The sequence below is a fragment of the Mustela nigripes genome, chromosome 6 (genome assembly GCF_022355385.1).
Source record: "Mustela nigripes isolate SB6536 chromosome 6, MUSNIG.SB6536, whole genome shotgun sequence".
NCBI classification, from domain to species: Eukaryota; Metazoa; Chordata; class Mammalia; order Carnivora; family Mustelidae; genus Mustela; species Mustela nigripes.
This window is the reverse complement of record NC_081562.1, coordinates 19251183-19277497: the sequence shown is the minus strand read 5'-3', so window position 1 is coordinate 19277497 and position 26315 is coordinate 19251183. Positions and strand designations below refer to the sequence as shown.

Below are 26315 nucleotides of genomic sequence, written 5' to 3'. Positions count from 1 at the left end.
CTCTTTAATAAATGGTGCTGGGGAAATTGGACAGCTATGTATAGAAGAATGAAACTTGATCATTCTCTTACACTATACACAAAGATAAACTCGAAATGTATAAAAGACCTCAACGTGAGGCAGTAATCTATCAAAATCATAGAGGAGAACATAGGCAGTAACCTCTTCGACATTGGCCACAGCAATTTCTTTCAAGACATGTCCCCAAAGGCAAAGAAAACAAAAGGTAAAATGAACTTTTAGGACTTCATCAAGATCAAAAGTTTCTGCACAGCGAAGGAAACAGTCAACAAAACAAAGAGGTAACCCACAGAATGGGAGAAGATATTCGCAAATGACACTAAAGACAAAGGACTGATATCCAAGATCTATAAAAAACTCCTTAAACTGAACACAAAACAGATAATCACGTCAAAAAATGGGCAGAAGACATGAACACTTTTCCAGAAGAAGACATACAAATGGCTAACAGACACAAGAAAAAATGTTTATCATCATTAGCCATCATGGAGAATCAAATCAAAACCACACTGAGATACCACCTTACAGTAGTAAGAATGTCCAAAACCAACAAGACAGCAAACAACACGTGTTGGAGAGGACATGTGCAGAAAGGGGAACCCTCTTACACTGTTGGGGAGAATGCAAGTTGATGCAGCCAATTTGGAACACAGTATGGAGATTTCTTAAGAGTTTTCCTTAAAAATAGAGTTAACCTATCACCCTGCAATTGTACTACTGGGTATTTACCCCAAAGATACAGATGTAGTGAAAAGAAGGGCCATCTGTATCCCAATGTTCATAGCAGCAATGTTGCTGCTTTCCAAACTGTGGAAAGAGCCGATGCCCTTCAACAGACAAATGGATAAAGATGATGTGGTCCATATATACAGTGGAGTATTATGCCTCCATCAGAAAGGATGAATACCCAACTTTTGTGTCAACATGGATAGAACTGGAGGAGATTATGCTGAGTGAAATAAGTCAAGCAGAGAGAGTCAAGTATAATGTGGTTTCACTTACTTGTGGATCATAAGGAATAACACAGAGGATACTGGGAGAGGGAGAGAAGAAGAAGTGAGTTGGGGGAAATCGGAGGGGGAGACAAACTATGAGAGACTGTGGACTCTGAGAAACGAACTGAGGGTTTGGGAGGGTAAAGGGGTGGGGGATTCGTTGAGCCTGGTGGTGGGTATGATGGAGGACATGTACTGCATGGAGCACTGGGTGAGGTGCATAAACAATGAATTTTGGAACACACAAAGAAATTAAATTAAAAAAAAAAAAACTAAGATATTCTAAAGCAGTATGGTGAGCAATTAATAGCTCAGGCTGACTAGAATATAGAATGAATAAAAGAGAATCTACTAGCCTATATATCCTAGAATAGTAAAAGTAGTAATTACTAGGTAATAATAGTAACTATAGTTCTGGGACATAAAAGTATACAACAACAAAAAAACAAAACAGGGTAAGGGAGAAACTTTTTTTCCTGTTAAAAAAATTAGGCATTGATTAAAAGAATTTACCTGTCCTATAGTTCTGGATATAAAACTAGAACAGATTAATCTTAAAGATTTCCATTTTTTTTCCCCTTAAACTCTTTAAAGTATGATGATGACAAAGATACTCTTTCTACATGTCTTTATTTCATTGGCATTGGAAACTAATTTTTACAAGCTAAACAGGAATAATTCTTGGTTATATAAGTACTACTGTTATTTTCAAAAACTTGGGACTTTTAAAAAGAATTAAATAATCATTTAGTAACAAATTTTATTTGGTAACTATCAGGTCTTTTCTTCAGTTTCATAGACTTTCTAAAATTCAATGATAGTCATTTTTCTAGGAAAATAGCCAGGTATAAACTGTATTAGTTTAAAATTTTGTCTCTTAGCTTCCAAGGTTTTAAACACACAAGTCAATCAAAGAATGTATTTGTGACTAGTCTTTATTTTTATATTAATTTTAGTTTTGCTTTTTGCTCCATGCAGACAGATCTAGACTATTTCCGCTAACAGTTGTACAAGTCTGTCTTACTGCCTAAGGCTAATAAAATAAGAGTGTACTTTATACTTTAAAGGAAAAACAAAACAATGCTTACTGAAAGTTCTTGGCTAAAATTCTAAATAAAAGTATACCCTTCCCTCAGATGGCACATCTTCTCTTTCATCATCTCAGCCTTTTCTTCCAAAGTGAGGTTCCTTAGTTTTATGTAAACATGATTCCCCAAATCCACAATTCCTCTTTAAAGAGGCGGCTGATTTCACTTGTCGTATCTAGCTAAATGCTGAAACTGGTTTTCTAGTAGTCGTGGTGATAGATAATAGTGAGTCACCCCCACTCCAACCCTTGTGACCGATGGCATGTACTTATGAGGTAATAGGTCAGAATTCAGGCTCCAGGCTGTGGTTGAGGAGCAGTTTTTCTGTAAGACAACGTTAACTGTTACTGGAATTCTACCCCAAAACTTGGCACCACCTTGCAACTGAATGTTTCTTAACATTTACAGACAATGATGGGTCCTCAAACTTGTTAAATGAAATATATTGAGGAAGTACTGGGGGTACTGGGGGTTCTCCCCCTTGGTAGTCATCCATGGACATCCCCCCATGGTGACCTAAATGAAGTCTTGATGTATATGAAATTAGTCAGGCCAATAAGAGCAGGGGAAGGGAGTTCCAAGGAGAGAAAAAAATTCAAAGACGTAGTCTGCTACAGCTGCAGGAGACAGTAATGTATGGAAGAGTGCAAGAAATGAAAAAGAGTCTGGATCCTGATGATAGACACATCTATATGCAATTCTAAAATGTTAGAATATGTGTCAAAGTAACGGAGAGTCACAGAAAGTTCTGAAACAAGAATGAAGTAGGAATAGATCTACCAAAACTTTAGTGACAGACAGACTGAAAGAGAGTAAGGAAACCAATTAGGAGCTATTATAATAATTTAGGTAAGAAATGATGAGGGCTTGAACTAAATAGCAATGGGCATGGAGTCCTGCGGTCAGCTGTGACATATATGAAAAATGAAAAAAATCATAGTGACTGACAAGTAAGGGACAGGGAAGCAGATACAATCAAGGATGATTTTCAAGTTTGTGGTGTGGGTAGCTGACTTAAGTAAAAGATTATGAAGTAGGTTTAGTCTAGGCAGAGGATGAAATGAAGCCAGTAGGGGGTAAAGAGATTGGATATCCAACATATGCTGATGCTTACTGGACTGTTAGTTTTCCATTACATTTTCTCTAGAGAGAAAAATCATCATTTTAAAGGTCATTTTAGCTCTCTGTGATTATAGAAGGTCTACTGTGTATTTCCAGAAGCAAAAAAGAGGTCATGGTCAGTGTTAAATATATTTATGACATATATTCCAATGAATACCAAAATGGATTGGACCCATATGTTCAATTCACATTAAAATATATGTCACGATCCATCTGTTTTTAAAGTGTGTGTGTCAGAAACAATTTCCAGAACAAACGCCAAATATCCTGGAGATGCTTGAGTTCAAATTACCAATATGTGTCCCTGTACTTAAACTGTTTGCTACCTGGATATATACTAAATGTAGATACATGTTTGAAATCTGTCCTTACAGACTTTTAAAAAATTCTTAAATATTGTTTTTAAAAGATAAAATATAAGAAAAAGATCATTTTATGGTGTTTCACCTCCAAAATGCACACATTTTCTTGAAGGGCTGAGAGCCAAGAAAAATTTCAAAGTATATTGCTAGTATAGTACAAATGTCTGGATAACATAACTAAATATATCAGGATGAACTAAAGCCCCAAACTGGACTCTTTACATGTATCTAGATACTTGAAAAACAGACTAGCTCTGAATAATCCATTAAGATATATTTTATCCAGAATGAGCTATGTATCCAAGTTTGCTTAGATGGAATAAATTATTGTCAAATTTCTGAGCCACGATTTGTCAGCATTTCTCAAAAAATAATTTTTTATAAAATTCACACAAACAGATATCTAGTTTCATAATAATTATTAATGTGGACCTAGAGTGGCTTTATCCTTTTTATTTCTCAATCTGGTTCAACTTAGATTATGGTAGAATAAGTTTCTGTATTACACTAAGGTCTTAAAAAATGAATGAATGAAAGAAAGAAAGAGAATGAAACAAAAGGAATGAAAGAAAGAAAGAGAATGAAACAAAAGGAATGAAAGAAAGAAAGGAAATGAAGAAAAAAAAGAAAGAACAAGAGGAAGGGAGGGAGGGAAAGAGAACAGAAAAGAATAGAATAAAAAAGAAAAGAAAAAGGTGGCATGAAAGAAAACAAAAACTTCTTGTGGAAACTACTGTGTGCAGCTAAACTGTCATCAAATTCCATGTCTTCTAGATGTATAGATTCAGCAACAATCTATTAAAAATGCTTCTACAATGTGCAATGGCTGGTTTTAGGAACATAGGATGGATTTTTCATTTTTGTAATATTAGCAGAGACAATATTTATGAAAGTGCTTTCCTCAACCATAAAACACTGTATGGTAGAAAAAAATAGAGCTTGGAGTATTTTTATTATAACTGATAAATTTAACATCTTGGCATAATATTAGAAGAATTACTTACTCAAGAAGATCTGGGTCTAGTCCTTCTGATATCATTTTGTTTCTTATTGCCATCACTGGAACACCCTAAGCAAAGGACATAAGATAATCAATTATTAAAAATGCCTTCTTCATAAAAATAGATAAATAGAACAATGAAGGAGAATTGAGAGCCCAGTTATAACCCCAAACACAGATAGCAAACTAATGTTTGACAAGGGAGGCAAGGATGGAGAAAATAAAGTCTCTTCAATTAATGATGCTGGGAAATTGGATAGTCACATGTAAAAGGAGGAAACCTGATCCCTAACTTACACTGCTTACAAAAATTAACTCAAAATGGATTAGAGGCATAAATGTAAAACCTGAAACCATGAAACTCCTAGAAGAAAACATAGGAAAAAAGCTCTTTGATATGGGATTTGATAATAATCTTATGAAAATTACACCTAAGGCACAAGTAACAAAATATAAAACAAGTGAGACTATATCAAACTAAAAAGCTTCTGTTCAGCAAAAGAAACCACTGACAAAGTGAAAACAAATACGGAATGGGAAAAAATATTGACAAACTCAGGCAACTCGATAGCAAAAAACTTAAATTATGCAATTTAAAAATGGGCAAAGGACCTATAGATATATGAATGGCCAGTAGTTACATAAAAAGATGCTCAACAGCCCTAGTTAATAGAGAAATGCAAATTACAATGAGATATCACCTCATGCCTATTAAAATGGCCATCATTAAAAAGATAGAGCTAACAGATGCTGGCATGGATGTGAGCAAGGGAACCTTGTGCACTGTTGGTGGGATTGTAAACTGGTAAAGCCACTATGGAAAACAGTATGAGGATTGCTCAAAAAATTAAAACAGAACTACCATATGATCTAGCAATTCCAGTGCTGGTTAATATATTCAAAAGAAATGAATATACTAACTCAAGAAGATATCTGTAGGTCCATTTTTGTAGCAGCATTGTTTGTAATAGTCAAAACACGGAAACAACCTAAGTGTCCATTAATGGATGAATGGAGGAAGAAGTTGTGGTATATATACACACAATGGAATATTATTCAGCCATAAAAAAGAGACAATCTTACTATTTATGACAACATGGACAGACCTTGACGGCATTATGCTAAACACATAAAGACAAATACTTTATGATTTCATTCTACATGGGTTCCAAAAACAAAATAAAACCACCAAACTCATAGAAAAAGAGACCAGATTTGTGGTAAACAGAGGCAGGGATGGGGGTGCATGGGGGTAAGGAGAGAGAACTGTATAGAAGGTGGTCAAAAGGAGAAACTTCCATTTAAAAGATAAACAAGTAATAGGGATGTAATGTACAACATAATGACTACAGCTAACACTGCTATATGATATACAGGAAACTTGTTTAGAGAGTAGATCCTAAGAATTCTCATCACAAGGGGAATTTTTTCTTTTCTTCTCACTATATCTTTATGAGATGATGGATGTTAATGAAACCAATTGTAATCATTTTACGATATAGGTAAATCAAATCATCATGCTGTATGCCTTAAACTTATACAGTGATATATTTCAATTATTTCTCAATAAAACAAAAAAATTAAATGAATAGAAGCTAAAATAAAAAGCCTCCTTAATAGCCTCTCCACATACCTGCTAAAACAAGACCTTTTAGATGGCTCATATTTAAAATAGCTCTTCTGATGTGGTATATATATATACAATGGAATACTATGCAGCCATCAAAAGAAATGAAATCTTGCCATTTGCGATGATGTGGATGGAACTAGAGGGTATTATGCTTAGCGAAATAAGTCAATCGGAGAAAGACAACTATCATATGATTCCCCTGATATGAGGAAGTCGAGAAGCAACATGGAAGGGTCAGGGATAGGAAAAGAATAAATGAAACAAGATGGGATCAGGAGGGAGACAAACCTTAAGAGACTCTTAATCTCACAAAACAAACTGAGGGTTGCTGGAGGGAGTGGGATAGGGAGAGGGAGGATGGGTTATGGACATTGGGGAGGGTATGTGCTATGGTGAGCGCTGTGATGTGGGTAAACCTGGCGATTCACAGACCTGTACCCTTGGGGCTAATAATACATTATATGTTAATTTAAAAAAAAAGTAAAAAAAAATAGCTCTTCTTTTGCTTTTATATTAGTATGTATGGAGTGCTTAAATAATCTAATAAGGTACACGTTTTAACTGACTTAATGGAATCAGTGCTATCTAATATCATACAAGGCCAAATTAAATCATTTAGTCATTTGAGCCTATCCATTACTAATTCTGCTGTAAACAAGTCAGATATCACATTCTCACTTTTCTTATACCTCCAAAAAAAAAAAAGTTGATAACTCAAAACTATTAAAACCTTGGCTGGGATGTACAATAAATACTTAACAAGATGAGTAAATGTCTCTCCAAATAAAGATTTCAGAGCTTTCCATTTTCAAGCATAGCTATGTTAATGTTCTTTTCATAACAAATGGTCCAATTCCATTTGGACACAAAGGTCAAATAAAATTCAAGAATTCTCCTGGGATTGTATTATACATCTTGTCTACCCCAATATAAACACTAAGTAATGACAATGCTAGTAGTTTACAAGTCACAAAAACATTGAGAACATGTGAATCTCAAAATTCAGGATAAGAACATCAAAACAATAAGAAAAGGACATGTCAGAAATAAATACATATTTACTTGAAAAGATGACTGATTTGATGATAACCAGTTACTGAAAGCTCACTTGTAAAGCTCTACGGGAAGAAGATGCAATCAAGTCTGCCAATTCCTGCTCTTCATATCATTCCAAAAGATGAGGAAACCACTAATATGTGTTAAATTTGAAAACCTGCAATACATCACTTTCAAAAGTGGAATTACTGTACTTTAAAAGTCTATATACATGGTTGGGACCATCTCTGTCATATCTCTTCATCCAATGTGGCAGAAGGGATAAGCTGAGCCTGAGCCCACATGGGAAAAAGCTCAATCACTGCTCCACTGGTGCTGCATACTCTTCCCCTCAGGTCTTCAATGTCATTAGCCACTGTGTGATATTCAATTTAGAAAGATGGACACTTACAGGCATCCTAAATGTTAGATGTGCTGTCTCTCTCTCTCCCTCAAAATAAAAAAGACTCAAAGTAATGTACACTTAAATGCATCCTAAATGTTAGATGAAAATAAATAGCACCACTGTAAAATTCTCTTCAAAGCCATACTCTTGAAAACAATACTGTTTCATGGTGTAAACTTCAAGAAACTCTAAAAAGTGAAATATGGTAGGTTTGGAAGACAAAAAAGGTGGAAGATAAAAACTTTTGTCAGCGTATGAAGTTTAAGGATAAAAAAAAAGGTTGCTACTTGCTTAGGGGCATCCAATATGAACAGACACTTATATTTGGAACCAAAAAGCATGAACTTAAAACTTGTACCACTTTAAAATATATTTCCTGGAACTAAGACTTGAGAAAAAGATTTTCCTCTTAAGTACAAAATGTACTTAATGATTACTTCATAATAAAATGCATTTAATTTTAATGGTAGAAGAGAAAGCTGACACTTGAAAGATAAGGTTGGGAATTTTACTTGATAATTAAAACTTAGCCATTACTTAACTATTTAGTATAACAAGGAAAGTTAGGACTGTAGAACATTTCATAAAACACTGAAGTGCAAGAAGAGATGTGAAAAAGAGCAGAGTTTTATGTTCTACATCTTTAAAAAGACCTCTCAGTTTCTGTTAACTATGGTCTAATGGTATAAGGTCTTTCTACAAACTCAACTACGTGATTTATTTATTATACTTTAGCATAATCCACAGGATATCATTGGAAAGGTCATACTAATAAGTTACAAAGCCGAGAAAACAGAAGGGAGGAGAAATGAAGTTGAAAAAAACATTTCCTAAAATATAGCAAAGAAAGTGTGTATGAGGTGGGAGTGAAGGGAAGCAGTGGGTAGGGAATGGGGAAAGGGAATTTGGTAGAATTAAACTCCCTATTTTAACACGAGTTTCATGGCTTGGTTATAAGAATACAAGAAACCTAAATATGCAAGCTCCATATTTTACTCTTAGTTTCTTGAAGCTATTTACAACACAAGAATACAGATATTACCAAAATTTGGTTATTTTTAAGTCATTTCTGTATATAGATACAGATAAAAGAAAATACAAATAACTTATCTTCCCTGAACAGAGACTTTAATATTATCACCACCCTAATACAAATCTCATAAAGCTTGATATAAAAATAATTTGGCCTGTGTTCCAAAGGATAGATTCCAAAGGGATTTGCTGCTATGATTCCAGTGATGTTGCTTAGAAAATTTGTTGTTTTGATATATTCTTCCTTAGGGGTTAAGGAACAGAGTCGGATTTGTTAAACATCAAAAAGAAGTGTCCAGTTTCCGATTTCCAAGAGAAAAAGCTACTGGTGGTCTAAGTTGGACATGAGAGAACTCAAAACTGAAGTCTACTGAACTGTGGGATTATTCTTGGCAAGTGATAATGGTAGTTTGTCCAACATAAGTAATGAAGAAGAAAGAAGGCAGCCATAAGTTTGATGTTCCAAAAAATCACGTCTGTATTTGCGTCACTGGAGAAAGTGTGTAAAGAAGCCACACTAATGAAATTATGATGGCAACACTAACAGTTACTAGTTTCTTGTATCACAAAAACTGAAGGCTGCCAGTATTTACATTTATTATGTTAATGGAGGACAAGCTACTGAATTCTTTTACTGAATTCTTTCCTGAAGTTTTAGATTAGAAAGGGGGGGAAAAAAACCCCATACTCAATCTAATAGAGATAAAGGACTTTTCTAAAGTAACAAAAAACACTCCTCATACTTTAGTTTCTCCTCTCAGTTTATACCTTGAATCACAACAACTGAGTTATGAAAGATGCAAAATATTGTTTTTTTCCTCTTACTTAGGGCAACAATTGAAAAAAAAATATATTGAGTTGACAGGTGAAGAGTACCTTTTTTATTTGCAAAGAGAGGGAATGAATAGGAGGTGAGGAGATGCCATAGGTTGGAAAAAAGGCAACCAGTCCTCTAATCAGGTTGTTTACCTGAATTTTAACTTAGTGAAACGGACTAAACCATTTCTTTGCTTTCTGATTGTCAACAGTGCTATCCTAAAAATATCTATACTGCCTTTTATGAAATATATTAAATAGAGTGCTATGATTAGAATAAAATCTTCAGGGGAAATATTCTATATAATAGATACTGAATGTTTACAGAGCAAATCCTACTACAAGAGCAAACATATGCTTAACGATCTCCTTCTGGAACTTTTCCATGATGGGGTACAAAATTAATTTAAGTAAGTCTCTTAATCACTGTAAAATGAATATGGATATCTAAAAAAAAGGGAAGCTTTATTCCTAATGACTTATATAGATTTAGAAAACGCTAGACTCTGATATTAACTCCAATACTGTTGCCATGAAGGGTCACTGATTTGAAGTTAAATATGCAGGGGAAAAAAAAAGAGGTTCACATATCTTGACTACTGCTATGTGGTACACATGGAGCAAACAGTAAATTCTTCCTTTTTCAATGATTATCTTAAGACATAAGTTTTACAGTCTTTCACTGAGTGCCCATCAGATATCTTTAAAGATGAAGGAACAAATCACTGTAAAATGGACAAAATGACACTGGTCATGACTAGGGACACCTCAGGAAACTGGAAAAGTACATGCATAAAAATAAATACATTAGCCAATACTCCATATTCCTTTTAGGAATGGGAACTAAAGTTAACTTAAATGTCAATCAATAAAAACCTTTAAAGAAATTATTTCAAAAGGTGAAGGATCTATTGTTACGAGTCAGTTCAAACTAGAGCCACATCAATTTCCCCATGTGATTGATCTTTCCCCTGGATATTCTTGCAACATGATAAATCTTAGGTGTAATGGTCATGGTGCATTGTGTGTATTCTCTACATTTTGTAGCTATTCAAGTATTTGTTGATTTAAGAGTAATTTGGTGCTGTGGAGGGTCCATTTATTTCCCTTCATTATAATGTACAAATAATACCTAAAATTTAAAGACTTGCTTTGATAGGCTAATTAATGCTACACCACCATTATGAATACTTCAGCTAAATTACAGCTTTGCTATACCACATTTTCACTCAAAGGATATTTGCTCTTTGAAATATGTATTCATTAAAATTTCCCAAATTTAACTATATTTCTACTTTCCAGGAATAAAAACTTAAAAACAATTTCTATTACAAATTATTTTGGAACTCACTACCAAAATTAAAAGTGTAATAAGTTCAGAGGGCTTTCTGTTGTTTTTGAAAATGTATTACTATATGTATCTATTCAAGGAGAATTAAAGAAGTATCTCCAAATATGGCAATAAAAGCTATAAAGAATAAAATTCTTAGTAATTATAAAGATGATTCTACTGATTGAAACCACAAAAGTTACTTTTGAGCTAATTTTCCAATAGTGATAATGTGTTTGAACTGGTGTCATGAGTCTTATTCAATGCCCTTAGCAATCCATAGGTACCCACTGAAAGATAGATACCTCCCCCCAAAAAAAGATAGATACCAGTATTAGCCATTCCACATGGCTACAGAACTACAAAGAATGGCTCTGAATCTGACAGCCGTGTGTCATCTGCACATGACCTAACCAACTAACTGAATAAAAGTCATTTGTAAACTTGGGCTAGGAAACCAAGAAGAAAAGTTGGGATGGTCTCTTATATTATGAAAAACTATGGTAAGATGTACATAAATCTGGAGATATTTTTTAAAATTGCAGTATTAAGGTGTAAATATATTCAAGTAGGGAAATAATTTTCATTGATATTTCTCAATAAAATTTAGTATTTTGAAATCTACTTCCTTTTAAAACATAGTTAGCTTTTACTTCTAAACTGTAAAACAATTCTTAGCAAAAAATTAACTTATAAATGAAATATTGTGTCTTACATCACTACGATCCATTCAAGAGAAAATATCTTCCACACCAGGACTGTCTACCCCATTGAGAATGTTTATGCTCTCAAATCCTTGTCAAATATGGTGCTAATGTTGATGGTCTCTGAAACTACTAAGATTCTTCTTTCTCTGCCACTTGAGATAAGTCCACTTCCTTACTACAGTTCATTTGCTTCTCTGGTCTTTTACTTTTTTTCCCATAGGTAAACCATAATCTTAGACAAATTTATAGTTAAGGTGAGAATCACAATATTTCTGAAAAGAGTAAATCTGAGTAAATAACTACTTAATTTATTCCACTATTATTTCCTCCTCACAACTTTGGAAAACTTTTTTGTGAGGTCCCTTATTTCTTGCAGAGTGGTTAGTAGCAAAGAAGATAAAAGGGCACTGAGAAATCAGAGTTGGGTGACTAAAAAATTATAGATGGGGGGGTGCCTGGGTGGCTCAGTCATTAAGCATCTGCCTTTGGCTCAGGGGAGGAACCCAGGGTCCTGGGATCGAGCCCGGGCATCAGCTGGAAGTCTGTTTCTCCCTCTCTCACTCACCCTGCTTGTGTTCCCTCTCTTGCTGTGTCTCTGTCTGTCAAATAAATAAAATTTTTGAAACATTTTAAAAAAGAGTAAAAGAAGTATACCACACATTTCAGCAGGTATAAAAATTATCATTGTTAGTATGTATCTCCAAAAGCTTCCTTAAGAAACTTAATAGTAAAGTACTATTCTTTTTGTCACAACTTTTACTAAAGAGTTACAGAGTTGTTTAAATGAATTAGAATGAAAGATATGAAGTCTAAAGTTAAAAATATTATTCTGCTAAATGCTCCTGTTTTTGTTGGTTCCCATTTTATATATCATTTAAGGGAGATTCCTATGAAATTTAAAACTACCTTAAGCTTATCCTCCAAACGTTCCCTCCTCTGTGTTTGCTTAACTCCTTTTCTTTCTTTTGTGGGGAGAGGCATACAGAAGTATGGTATTACAGTGAATTTAAGGCAGATGAAGTAAATTTTATTGGTACTCCAGAAAATAAACTGAAATAAAGAAGTAAATATTTTGGCTTAAAAGGATTGTTTCAGAGAGGCCATCCTATGTAAATTATTTTAGTTATGAAACCAAAGATAAGAAAATATGACATGGCGAGTAAATTTCTAAAGAAATATATTCTTCTCATATATACTTTTATACTTAGGAAAAACTGATTTGAAAAATTTATCATCCAAAATTATTACCTTATCAGTTATTTTTAAAAGGTTATTTGTATTCTCAAGTATCTTATATTCCATTTACTCCTTTTAAATTATTTTTAATTTTTAATTATCTGATATATTACTAAAAAAAAAAAATTCAAGTCTACAGCACCCAGATATCCTTCTATATAACTCTGAGACCGACTTCTGTGTATACCAGCTTGTTGGTATGTGACTATTCTTTAGATATGATTGAGGATTCTAAATGGTACTATAATTCACAGTTCAAAATGTATTTTTCCAGAGACTATAAATACCATAAATAGAAATAGGTATGGTTAAACAACTTGTTTCTGGAAACAAACTATCCAAATCAACATCTTCTTAGCAAATGACTGACACAAAAGAAAACTAGACTGTGGACTCTGAGAAATGAACTCAGGGTTACAGAAGGGAGAGGAGTGGGGGATGGCGTAACCACGTGATGGGTATTAAGGAAGTCATGTGTGGGAATGAACACTGGTGTTATATACAAGTAATGAATCATTGAACACTACCACAAAAATTTATGATATACTCTATGCTGGTTAACTGAACATAATAAAAAAATAAGTAAAATTAAAAAGAACACTACAATGAAAAATATGTGGTATCAGCAATAAAATATTCTAAGCTATATATTTATGGCAAAGTGGCATTAGCAAAGAATATATGGGGAATAGATAAAGTAGGTGCATAGAATATTACCAAATGGATACTGACAACCACCTAACTTAGCAGCACTTGCCTACTACATTTTTTTTCCTTTGGTACTCTAAGGAAAATGAGAAATCAAGAAAACAAATATTTCAGGGAAAGCAAGAAATTTAAAACCTGAACTTAGCAATATTATTGTTTACTGTTCCCTAACAAACATATATAAGTAAAAGAGCAAATAAACAAAAGGGCAAATACATCGTTTAAAATTAATATAGGGTCTCTGAACCCCCTAACTTTCCAGGCAACTTGGGGAAGGTTCAAAAGGGAGCCAAAATATTAAAAAATCCTAAGTGATTTTGAAATCTTTGAAAAAAAAAATTGGGTATTTTAACATAAATCTACAATTTTCTTGGGATAGTGAAACACTTTCCAGTAAAATTGGCATGATAATTTTTCAGACATGGTTTCCTTAGAGGCTAAGTTCACTGACTTTAGCAGAGAATAAGTAATTTTTTCCCCCCTTGGGCGACAAATACAACAAAGTTACCTATTTCTAGGTTTTCCATATACTCAGGCTATGGAAAAGCACAGATAATACAATTGGTGGCTAACTGACATAGTTTTCTGCCTTTGGAGAAATCTCTACCCAATTCTTTTTGCATTTGATGTAAGAATGAATATAGTTGAAGGAGGATAACTATGGTCTCTTGAGTTCCATTTACCTCAATTCAAAGTTATTATTCTGCTAAGCTTTGCTTTTTTCCCTTTTAGTTATAGTTAGTTTAGTCTGGCTGACCATTTAGTTGATGGGAAAGACAGAATATTTGCCTTTTGAACTGGCGAAGTTGGCTAAATAATGCAATTAATTAAATGGGCAAAAGTTCACTTGTATCTTTTCTTTATCCATCTTTATTCACATTCACATGTCTAGGAAATCGATCATTATACATGCAGCTTTTATCTTCAATGCACAATGTGGAGTTAAAACACCACCGAAAGTTTTCCATGGCACCCTGACCATTATGTATTAAAAAAAAATACTGACCTTGATACTGAACAGTAAACTTTAGGTATTATAAAGCAAACAAACCACATGTTAATATTATAATGCGGAGTCAAAAAACAATGAAAAAAGAAATATCATGTAGTTAAAATAAATCTGTACCAGTGTCTTCCATAACTACATATGAACCAGCAGCTCCTGCTTTTGACTACACTGTTGATCAATGATGAGGAACCTACCCTGGAACTCTCCAGACATGGGAAGTCACACTAGGGTCATAGCCCAAACAAGGTTTTAAAGTCCTTAACTACTTTTACAAAAACTATACCTAATCTAAAGAATACTCTACTTGTACTCTTGATTATTTTTCAGGTCTAAGGTGCGTAACTTCCTGAAGAACATCTTTAATAATCAGTCGGAGATTCTTCATCCTTAGGTAATGGAAGTCACATTTCCACAAGCCAACATCCACTGCTGGCAACAGATGCATCAGAACCACCAAATCCAAGGAGATTATTCAATTCACATTTTAAGCCCGCCAAAGAAAATAGAGCTTTAAAAAAGTCCAAGTGTCCAAAGAGACTGTTTTGGCAAATACAGTTTCAAAAAATACAAGTCATTAGCTTAATGTAGAAGTCGACTTTCCCAATGCAGAGTTTATTACTGGCAAAGGATTCACCAAGGTCTGCCAGTAAAAAGGGGAGAACTATTGGAAAAGTGATCTATGTACACAATTCCAGTTAAGTTATAAAAGCAGTATATAATTTAGGAAAGGCTTGTGCTGCACTATTATGACAACAAATGTTAAATCAGAATCAATTGTCTGCCACATTTGGAACACAACACTACTACTGAAAAATCTTGTGTAAAACTTGCTTAAAAAGGAAAAAAGTATCAGAAAATGCCAGCAGGTGTTCCAGGGTTGTTCATTATAATGAGATACAAATTTGGGGATCAATTAATATAGATCATAAACCTAGAAGGAACTTAAGATCTCATTTTATATATGAGGGAACTGAAGCCTTGAGAGGTAACATGACCCGACCATGGTCACACAGGACTATAGGACAAAGTTAAGAAACTATACCATGTTGAGTCCATTTGATGCTTACATTGACCTACTTGAAAAAGGACATGTTGGAGAGGAGAAGGGAGTTGGGGGAAATCGGAGGGTGAGACGAACCATGGGAGACTGTGGACTCTGAGAAACAATCTGAGGGTTTTGGAAGGGATGGGAATGGGAGGTTGGGTGAGCCTGGTGGTGGGTAGTATGGAGGGCACATATTGCATGGAGCACTGGGTGTGGTGCATAAACAATGAATTCTGGAACACTGAAAAAAAATTTAAAATAAATAAATTATTTTTTATTAAAAAAAAAGAAACTATACCATGTTGCATCCTAGAAATAGACTAAAGATCTAGGTGTACTCCTAGGTATTCAAATTATGTCATAGATAATAACTAGTTTTTGGAAATGTAATTTAGTCTTATATCTCAGAGAGCACAGTAATGTAGGAGTGACAGAAAAAGATAATGGAGACCAAAAAGCAAGGTACTGTTTATTTCTCTGTGAACTGGTTACTTGTGACACTTGAAAGATTCTGCTGGCTTCTGTTCAAAGAAGTTTATAATAATTAAGCAGTTTTTTTTTTTTTATAGTTGTTCTTTGAAATATATTTATTTTTTTTTAATTTTTTATTTTTTATAAACATATATTTTTATCCCCAGTTTTAATTGCCTAGTTTTAGTTTTTATTTTGAAAATTTTATTTAAATTTTGTTAGTTAACATACAGTGCAATATTGGTTTCTGGAGTAGAATTCAGTGATCCATCACTTAGTACAACACCCAGTGCTCATCACAACCAGTGCCTTCCTTAAATACCAATCCCCCACCTTGCCCATCCCTTCCCCCCAACCCTTAGTTTATTCTCTATCATTAAAAGTCACTTATGGCTTGTTTCCCTCTCTCCTTTTTTTCTTTTCCCTCCTCCCAAATGCTCATCTGTTTTCTTTCTTTAATTCCACAGGAATTTGAGAAACAAACAGAGGATCATAGGCAAAGGGAGGGGAAAATGAAACAAGATGAAACCAGAGAGAGAAACAAACCATAAGAGACTCTTAATCTCAGGAAACAAACTGAGGGTTGCTTGAGGGGAGGGCTTTCAGAGGGATGAGGTGGCTTGGTGGTAAACACTGGGGAGGGTATGTGCTATGGTAAGTGCTATGAATTGTGTTAAGACTGATGAATCAGACCCGTACCCCTGAAACAAATAATACATTGTATGCTAATAATAAATAAATAAATAAAAATAAATAAATTCCACATATGAGTAAGATCATATGGTATTTGTTTTTCCCTGGCTGATTTATTTTACTTGGCATAATATACTCTAGCTCTATTGACATCATTGCAAATGAATTGCTTAGTTTTTAAAACAGATTTGCAGGTATGTGGCAAGTGAAGCAAGGCAAATACCAAGGCAGCACATTCTAGGAGATAGCTAGGACTCAGGGAAAGGAAGTTTGCATGGCAGCTTAGAAAGAAAGCCAAAAAAAGACTAGCTTATCCTGACTTCTAGGAAGCCTGAAAATTTAAAAAAAATTTTGTAGGGGCACATGGGTCGCTTGGTTGGTTAAGAGTCTGCCTTCACTCAAATCCTGATCTCAGGGTCCTAGAATCCAGCCCTGCATTAAGCCCCATGTAAGGGCTCTCTGCTCAGTTGGCAGTCTGCTTCTCCTCCTCGCTCTCCCTCTGTGCACTCTCTTGCTCTCACTCATCTCAAATAAATAAATAAAATCTTTAAAAAAAAAACAACTGTATTTGTAATTTGTAGGACTTTTTATGTTTCTCTATCTGAAGTGAGTGATCGCTACATGGATAGCCAGCAAGTTTAAGCTTTTACACTAGTGAAGATGGGTTTCAGAAATACTCGTCTACTCCCTTAGACAGAACGAAATGGTTCTAGACAATAATTCAGGAAAGAAGCAAAAGAATGGATTACAAGAGAATTGAGGGCCTATTAAGTATTAAGACAGTGAGTGGAAGACTCTTACACTTTGGAAAAGATAAGAAACAATGTAAGTGGAATTATAGGTATAAGACTCTGCTTATGGAGAAGCAACTCATATCTTTAAATGCCAAAAATATAAAGGCAATTAAAAATGAAAGAAATCCTATTATTGTCCTTAAGAGGAAGGAGAACTTATGGCATTGTTAATTTCCTTTTGAGGGTATAGAAATGGTTATTTGGGGTATTTTAGGAGATTTTTATACTGTTAGAATATAGTGGTTTTTTTCAGGAAGACAGGTATTTTTGAGACCACTCTACCTTTTCTTTTGTTAATACAAATAATTCCCTACATTCCAGATTGTAGGCTTCATCTCTTATAACATGTAGCAATGTGTACGATAGATGACAAACTACTCATGATCATACCCATAAATGAAGGACAACCTTGGTCTTTCTCTACATTAGTAACTAAAACTAATTTTTTTAGATGGGGGAAGGGTAGCAGAAGAGGGAAAGAGAGAATCTTAAAAAGGTTCCACGCCCAGTGAGGAGCCTGACATGGAGCTGATTTCACAATCCTGAGAACAGGACATGAGCCAAAATCAAGAGTGAGATAATTAACTGACTAAATTTTTAGTAGTGGGCAAACAAGAGAAATCTTAGCCATCCTCGAAGGTTGAGAAAAACTGGGCATTTTAATAAAAATCTACAATTTCATTGGGAAAGTGAAGCTCTCTAATATAGATAAGGCAATTTCTAATGAAGCTCTGAAGCTACTCTCTCGAATTAGCTGGGGGTAGGCTCCTTTATATAGTGCATGGTCAAACATGATTCTCTTTCTAATCCCTCTGAATCCTGGAAGTATTCAGTCACACTCAAGGAAGTAAACTACCTCAGCAGAATGAACTGATTAGAAGATTAAACAGAAAATAGGAAGGCAATTTACTATCCTGAAGTGTGAGATACAATGCCATCCAGATTCTTCCTGCATCATTGACAGAAACTGAATGAATCAATGATACAGATTAAATTGGGCCTTGGGGCGCCTGGGTGGCTCAGTGGGTTAAAGCCTCTGCCTTCGGCTCAGGTCATGATTCCAGGGTCCTGGGATGGAGCCCCGCATGGGGCTTTCTTCTCGGCAGGGAGCCTGCTTCCTTCTCTCTCTCTGCCTGCTTCTCTGCCTACTTGTGATCTCTGTCTGTCAAATAAATAAATAAAATCTTCATAAATAAATAAATAAATAAATAAATAAATAAAAATGGGCCTTAAATGACTCTTACTGCTGTGAGGCATTTTCTAGAGCAGGGTGGTATTATCATCTGTTTTTCCAGTTAAAATTATAGTTTCGTAGATATGGATATAGGAAACACAACTAGCTATGCATATGCAGCTGAAGAACCATGTTGGGTAATGACTTATGATACTAAAATGATTATACTCCCAGAAAAACGTTAAATAGTTCAGAAGAACCAAAAGATTATGTTTAACAAGACCCACACAGTTATGATCAAGGGGCTTTAAACTCAAATCGAAGAATAAAAATAATCTTCAGTTAAAACTGCAGGACTATGAGTAACAATGATATTATAGAAAAAAAAAAAGTGGAAGAATGAGCAGGTAATTATTAAGAGGAGAAATACAAACAAATAGAAAACAAATCCAACAACCTAAAACAAGGCGTGTGTTTATAGTGTGCAAACCTGCAATATCAAAATAAGTAAATCTCAGGGACTGTTAATACTTAGTGGAAAGGAATTCATCAGTGGGAGCTGGCATTTGAAAGGAATGTCTTACAATATTTTACAACAGAAGGTGGAAGATACCTATAAATGAATTTATACAAACACACACACACACACACACACACACACACACACACACACGGAGATTCTTGAACATGGAGATTCTTGAACATGAACATAAACAAAGGAACCCCTCCAACTCCCCGGCCAAGTGAGGCTAAAAGAAGTCAACAGTTGTATTTTCAAATGGAGTTTAGTCACCTGACCAGATGGATGATTTAGATCAGGCTTTCATAAAACATGCTGCAAACAAGTAGAAGGATAGTATCAGCCATGATGGGGACATTAGCTATTCACATGTACTGGCGGCTTAATTTTGCTCAAATTAGAGCATCTGATAAATTCTTGTCATGTGGCTAAAAAATTCATCCTCTACAGATAAACGATGTAATGAAGGGAACTGACAACAATTTCACACATAAATTTAAACAAAAACAAAACTAAATGATGTCAAACATGCAACTACATTTGTGGTTGGATATTCTGACAGGGACTCATGATATTCTTAGGAAGCAGAAAAAATAGTGGATATGACTTAATGACCATATCTAAAGAACAATGACTGGCAGATTTATATCAACCTTGAGGGAGACCTCTAGTTGGTCTATTCTTGATCTGGTCCCACAAAACTTAAAATCAGTGACTTGAAGAAACAGTAATATATGTATATGTTTCCAGGTGACACAAAGCTGGGAAGGAAAGTTAATATGCAGGACAAAATAGTACATACATCAAGTATTGACTGAGCACCTTTTATGGGTAAGATGTCAAAGTGAATGCAACGATGAGTCAAGATAAAATACTTCCTCTCAGGGGTGCTTGGGTGGCTCAGTGGGTTAAAGCCTCTGCCTTCACTCGGGTCATGATCCCAGGGTTCTGGGATGGAGCCTCGCATTGGGCTCTCTGCTCAGCAGGGAGCCTGCCTCCCTCCCTCTCTCTCTCTCTGCCTCTGCCTACTTATAATCTCTGTCTGTCAAATAAATAAATAAAATCTTAAAAAAAAATACTTCCTCTCAGGTTCCTTTTCAACAGGGGCAATAAAAATATGTATAATGATCAAAAAACAAGAATATGATAAGTTCCATAAAAAAACCTTAAGTGGTTGCACAAATCACTGAAGGGAGATAATACTCCTAGAGAGGTGGAAAACTATGGAACTAATATTGAGAAGGGTTTGTGGTTTTGTCTGAAGAATGAAATGCAGGATTGGGAGCAGAAGGAAACAAAAGTTGGGTAAGAAGATTCTGGGATTCAGGTTGGCACAATAAACTGAAAACAATAAAATTAAATTAAACTTGGATGAACTTGCAGTTTTAGGATGGCAGTATAAAGATTTGCTCCCCTTTTTCTTCTTGAAAATTACCCTCAAACAATTAGGTAAAAAGAAATAAAACACAAACACTAATTTTAATGAGTAAGAGGAATATATGAAGCATTACACATGGAAATTAAAAGCAGATAAAAGAGTGATTGATGACTTAGCATAGCAAAGAAAGGCCAAGTCCATGTGTCAGAAGAGGGGATACCACAAGTAGCACTTCCAGAACCTTGGAACTATTTAGGAATTAGAAACACACATACCAAGGGCAAAAGAAAGGCAAAGGACTGAAAATTGGGCTAAAAACAGGAAAAGTCTGAGGCAGAAGAAATTGAACTCCTACTAATACTCAGTGACATCAAGCAAAAGGATAGACAGAATCTAAGTGCCAAGCAATGCCATAGAATGACAGTTAAAAACAAAAAACAAGAGCTATTATTTCTTAATATTTTAAAATAAAAAATATTTTAATGTTATATATAGTATAAAATATTTTTAAGAGCAATACATATGCCCAGTTTCCAGTCCTAACTTTAGAGATTCTTATTTAGTATAGTGAGAATCAGAAACATGTTTTGATAATGTTTCTTAGTCTGAAACATTATCTTTATCAAGATAAAATGGCATAGATGAAAATGTAGGTATTTTCATTTATAGGTAAATACTATTTGCCAGGTATTGTTCTAGGAATAGTACAGTACACAAAAATTTCTCTACCCTCACAGAGTCTTTATTTTAGTAACTGAAAAGACACAAAGTATGTAAAATAGATTGTATTTTCTATCTTATTGGCCAGTTACATGAAGAAAAAACAGCAGGGAAGGGGAAAAAGGAATGTGGTCAGAGAGAAGGTAATATTTGAGTAAAAATCTGAAAAAAGTAGGGGAACCAACCATCAAGATAAGATACCTGGGAAAAAGTGTTTCAGGCAGAATAGCTGAGGTAAAGGGCTGAGACAAGAGATTGTCTATATGCTTATTCAAGGAACATCAAACCAGCCAGGAGAGCTGGAGGAGAGTGAATGAAGATAAGAGATCAAGGGTTACGAGGGATCTAAATTATAAAGGATTTGAAGTGGCGGGGGTGTGGGAGGTTGGGGTACCAGGTGGTGGGTATTATAGAGGGCACGGATTGCATGGAGCACTGGGTGTGGTGAAAAAATAATACTGTTTTTCTGAAAATAAATAAATTGAAAAAATTAAAAAAAAACTTAAAAAAATAAAAAATAAAAAATAAAAAAATAAATTGTGTAAGATCTCATAGGCTTGTGAAGAACTTTGGCTTTTATTCCTAGTGAGATGGTAAGCCATAGGATTAGAAAAGTGAGTCATTTACACACACACACACACACACACAAGATATACTTATGAATCTGAAAAACAATGGAATTTGTCTAGGTAATTAATAACAAAAACAAAAATGTTCAGTCATGTCTGGGAACCTTACCTGGCTAAATAAATCTAGACATTTCCTAATACAGTACCTTAAAGTGAGTGTATAATAAATATTTGTGGAATAAATGGACAGTAAATTTATACTAAAAAGGAAAATAAGAGTTTTTGAAGTTCTTAGAAAGTCAGAAGCACTGTATTAAGAATACAGATATCAATTATCCTAAGATGTAGTCTTTTACCAAAGATTCTAGGCATTCTTGTAGATATCATCAAGTAGATATTTCTATTTCCTATTTTACATATGTTCAGCAAGCAAAGACTAAATAAAAAGTCTTCCAGAGTCATTTTGAAACTTTTCCTCTTCTGTTTGAAAGAGTAAGACAGTTTTTAACAGTCCATATTTTAAGCTTAGCAGGGCCTCACTGGGTTCTAGATTTACAAATTTAGTTATCATAGTTCATGCACAAACTAACCCTACTTTATTCTTACAAAAAGAACATTTATATATTTTCATCTCAAAGTCTGGTTTATTTTTTTCCAAAGCCTAGAACCCAGGGTTTTGGCTGTCAATGAAGAATTAAGCAAGTGACAAATTCATTTCTTCTGACAGCTAGGGAAAGTGAATGTACTTTCTTCTTCCCAATGTCACTTCTGTTGCTTCTAAATGAACCAATCCATTCTTTCTGCCAGACACTATTTGTTTTTAAATTATTGGGTGATAAATAATGTCATGGACAGCAAAACAAAACCGCCTCTTCTTTAATATTAGTACTTCTTTTGCTTGACAGAATTCGAAAAATATATAGTTTTTTTAATTAACCAAAAAATGACGAAGGGCTAGCTCCTTCAGCCTCTGCAATAGGACGTTCTACTGAAATGAAATTAACTTTTGCTGTTACAGGCAATTGTAGATATTTTTGGTATCAGAACATGTAACGATATCTCAGGAAAAAAAATGAATTCTGAAGTCATATAATACTAAAAGATCTACCTTAAATGGCTAAGAGACTTAAATTCTCTTCTATGAGTAAACCACTGAAAGATGAAATTCAGAATAAACATACACAAAACCCATTATTTGTACTAGCATATGTGAATTAAGTTAAAGTCATATGATTTAAGAAACAGTCCACTTTCATTCCTCTGATATGTCTAAGATTTGCTGATAATTTTATGTAAAGAAAAAAAATTTACATAAATTTATATTAAATTACGTTAATTTGAAGTGTGAGCTCAATTTTAACTAGAAGGATCTGACCTCTGTTTACTTTTTATCAGGGTATTAATTAAACATAGGAAAGAAGTAAAAGAGTAGAAAACTTGGTCACTCAGTTTAGCAGTTTTCTCAGATAGGAAAAATAACAATGAAACCTCTAGGGTTAAGAATTTCAAATGAGGCTGCTAGACAGAGAAGACAGACCAAATCAGCTTACCACTTGAACCATTTTGAGATATCTGGCATATCTTGGATCCTTGGCTACAGTTAAGATATTTTCTGGTGTTACTTCACTTTCCTGTGGTCCAGAGTCTTGTAAACTGTTCTGCTGTAGAGAGTATTGGGTGTAAATCTTTAGAAAATTCATAGAAGGGGTCCATTATGTTACTTAAAAAGGGGTGTATCTTTTTATAATTCTAAAGCAATCAATATCAGAAAAAAATCTTATTTCTAAATTTAAATACCAATAATTTAATTATGGGATATATGTTTCCAAATATTTACAAATACTTAAATATGATTTCAGAGGAAGTTCCATTTAACTTCAACTAATATTATTCCTTAAAAAATGCAAATATATTCATGGCATTAAAAAATACTAGAATTCTACTTTAGTTGTCCCCAGAGTGCCAATATAAAACATGAACTATAGATGGACATATTATTTTAATAAAACTTTTAATAAAGCTAATGAAACTATTTGATTTGCCAATGGTTCAACTCTAGCAGATAGCAAATTGATTTTCTAGGTAACTCCCATCTATACAATTGAATTCCTCATTTATTATATAATTTTACTCCAAGTGTATATGGCTATTCTATCATCTTAGAAAGCACTGCGTGGAGAATCTGTGGAAGAGAAGCCCATTTTTCCAAACAAATTTATCTAGTTTTGTATCTTTCAGCTACTGATGGAACTATGAATGTTAATCCACTTAAAATAAAGAATACTGGGGAATGGTCTTTTTAGATAAAAATGCTTTTATCATATAGGCAGTTATCACTTTGCATAGTACTGTGTTAAATGAATAAATGTTTCTCCCATTATATAACACTAAGTATACAAAACTGAGCGTGTGTGTGTATGTGTGTGTATATATGTATTTATACACATATATATAAAATTCATCTTAAAAATACATGAATACAAAAAATCCAAAACATTTAATTAAATAAAAAATTCAAACAAGACCCAAGTATGTTTTTTAAAAAAAATTATGGACAATAAACTCATACAATAGTACAATGGAACAAATGAGAATTAATTACACATAGGATCAACGAATTTCAAAACTCAGCCTTAACTTTGCCTAATAACCAAGATCTCAACAAGGTTTAATTATGTCAGCCCTTACACCTTTGCTATTTGAATGACCCGTTAAATCCTCTATCATATCTCTCAACTGTCCTTCATTTTATTCTCAATCTCAATCTGCACAATTGGATGTTCTATTGTGAGTAATGATATGATCTGAACCATGAAATTAAAGTTGCAGAAAAATCAGTATGCAGAAAAATCAGTATGCAGAATCCAAGACTTGGGTCTTTGACTCATATAGATTAGAGATTGAAATGAATGAGTGATTAAAAAAGTCCATGATTATACTTTATCAGATGAGTGAGTTTGTAATGCCCATGGAAATTCTGTGTTAAGTAGTACTTAAGTCCATCTCAAAATATTAAAAATAAAACATAAAAAATAACAATAACAATGGAGAAGAAATAAGAAGTTGATTTGAATATTAATATGCTGAACAGGTATTTTATCAAGCTACTCAACATGCAACTTGACCACAATTTTTTAAACCCAGGAAGCCAACAGATCTTCATAAATTGTCAAAATGAATTAATATATATTTTTAACAAAATATACCAGATTGTTCTGAATTTTAGAAAATTTAGTTGTGATTACTCGTAATTAATTTTTTGAGACAATAAGTAGGACCAACACAATCACATAAGTTTTAAAATACATATTATAGATGGCATTCATAATAACACCTGAAAAAATTAATATTCAAAATTAAGACAGATACCACCACTTAAACATATGATGGCTAATATCCACCAAAGAATAACTGCAAGATAGAGTGAAAACATTTTCTTAATATTTTTATACATGCCTGTTTTAGAAAAAGCATGGTCCATATTTAATTAAAAGGACCTTGTGAGGTTAAACTTCTCTAAAACACCTGGATTTTTTTCTTGTATATTATATATATTTCAGTGGCCATGATAATACAATTTGCTATATTAATTAAATGGACGTTAAATTTTCTAATATCTAATTGTTAAGTAAATGGTCATCTATTTTATTCCCCCAAAACATATAACTAAATTTATGGCTCCTCCCATGGGCCTTGTAACATGTGTGTTCAATATATTTAATGAATTCAACATAGGTGCTGGAGACAGTGTAGCACCGCAGGTGAGAGCAGGACTCTTGGCACTGGATTGCCTGGGTTAAAATTCCAGCTCTTACACTTGTTCTTTTGACCTTCGGTAACCTCTATGTATATCATTTCATACATCAGTGAAGTAGCAGTGATAATATCGTATTTACTTCATAGGGCTGTTGTGATAATTAAATGAGTTAATTTCTGAAAAGCACTTAGAAGAATTGCTTTAGAGGTAAACAGTTAAGCACCCTCTGAATGTTAGTCATTATCATCACAGCCAACATAATCATAACCTAGAAAATATCCTGTGAAAGAATCTCCAGGTACAAACGCAGAATCTCATATAGCTAAGAAGTCAATTTGTTCAGTATAACTAGATAGACCAATATCTTAGTGATTATTTTATTTTGAATTTTAATACTCACTGAGATACACTAGAGACTATCTATTCTGCAACAATAAGAATTTTTATTTGTTGAAATAAAAAGTAATATAATATTTAAATGATTGCTCGGCATAAATGAACATTAAGACACAAGATCCAAATATAAAGTGTGGCCCTTACCAGCATGCTGATTTGAACAAATCAACTCCAAAACCACACTTTTTAGATACTTGGTATTTCTAGATCAGTATCTCTCAGATTTCAAGAGCCTATGAGTCACCCAATGATCTTAGGAGAATATAGATTGTGATTCAGTAGGTCTGGGATGGAGCCTGAG

General features: G+C 33.9%; 1 protein-coding gene across 2 annotated transcripts in view; it reads right to left on the bottom strand.

Annotated features, from left to right (window-relative positions):
* The window catches only part of WASHC3 (WASH complex subunit 3), a 51818-nt gene that overhangs the window by 14946 nt on the left and 10557 nt on the right, over window positions 1-26315 (bottom strand). The window contains exons 5-6 of one of the 2 annotated variants that reach the window (XM_059402241.1): window positions 23412-23519; window positions 4593-4657 (exon numbers count right to left, since the gene is read on the bottom strand). In XM_059402241.1, coding sequence (XP_059258224.1) covers window positions 4593-4657; window positions 23412-23519 — 173 coding nt within the window. Of the gene's footprint in view, window positions 1-4592; window positions 4658-23411; window positions 23523-26315 lie in introns of both variants that reach the window. The other variant, XM_059402240.1, reaches the window with a different exon arrangement.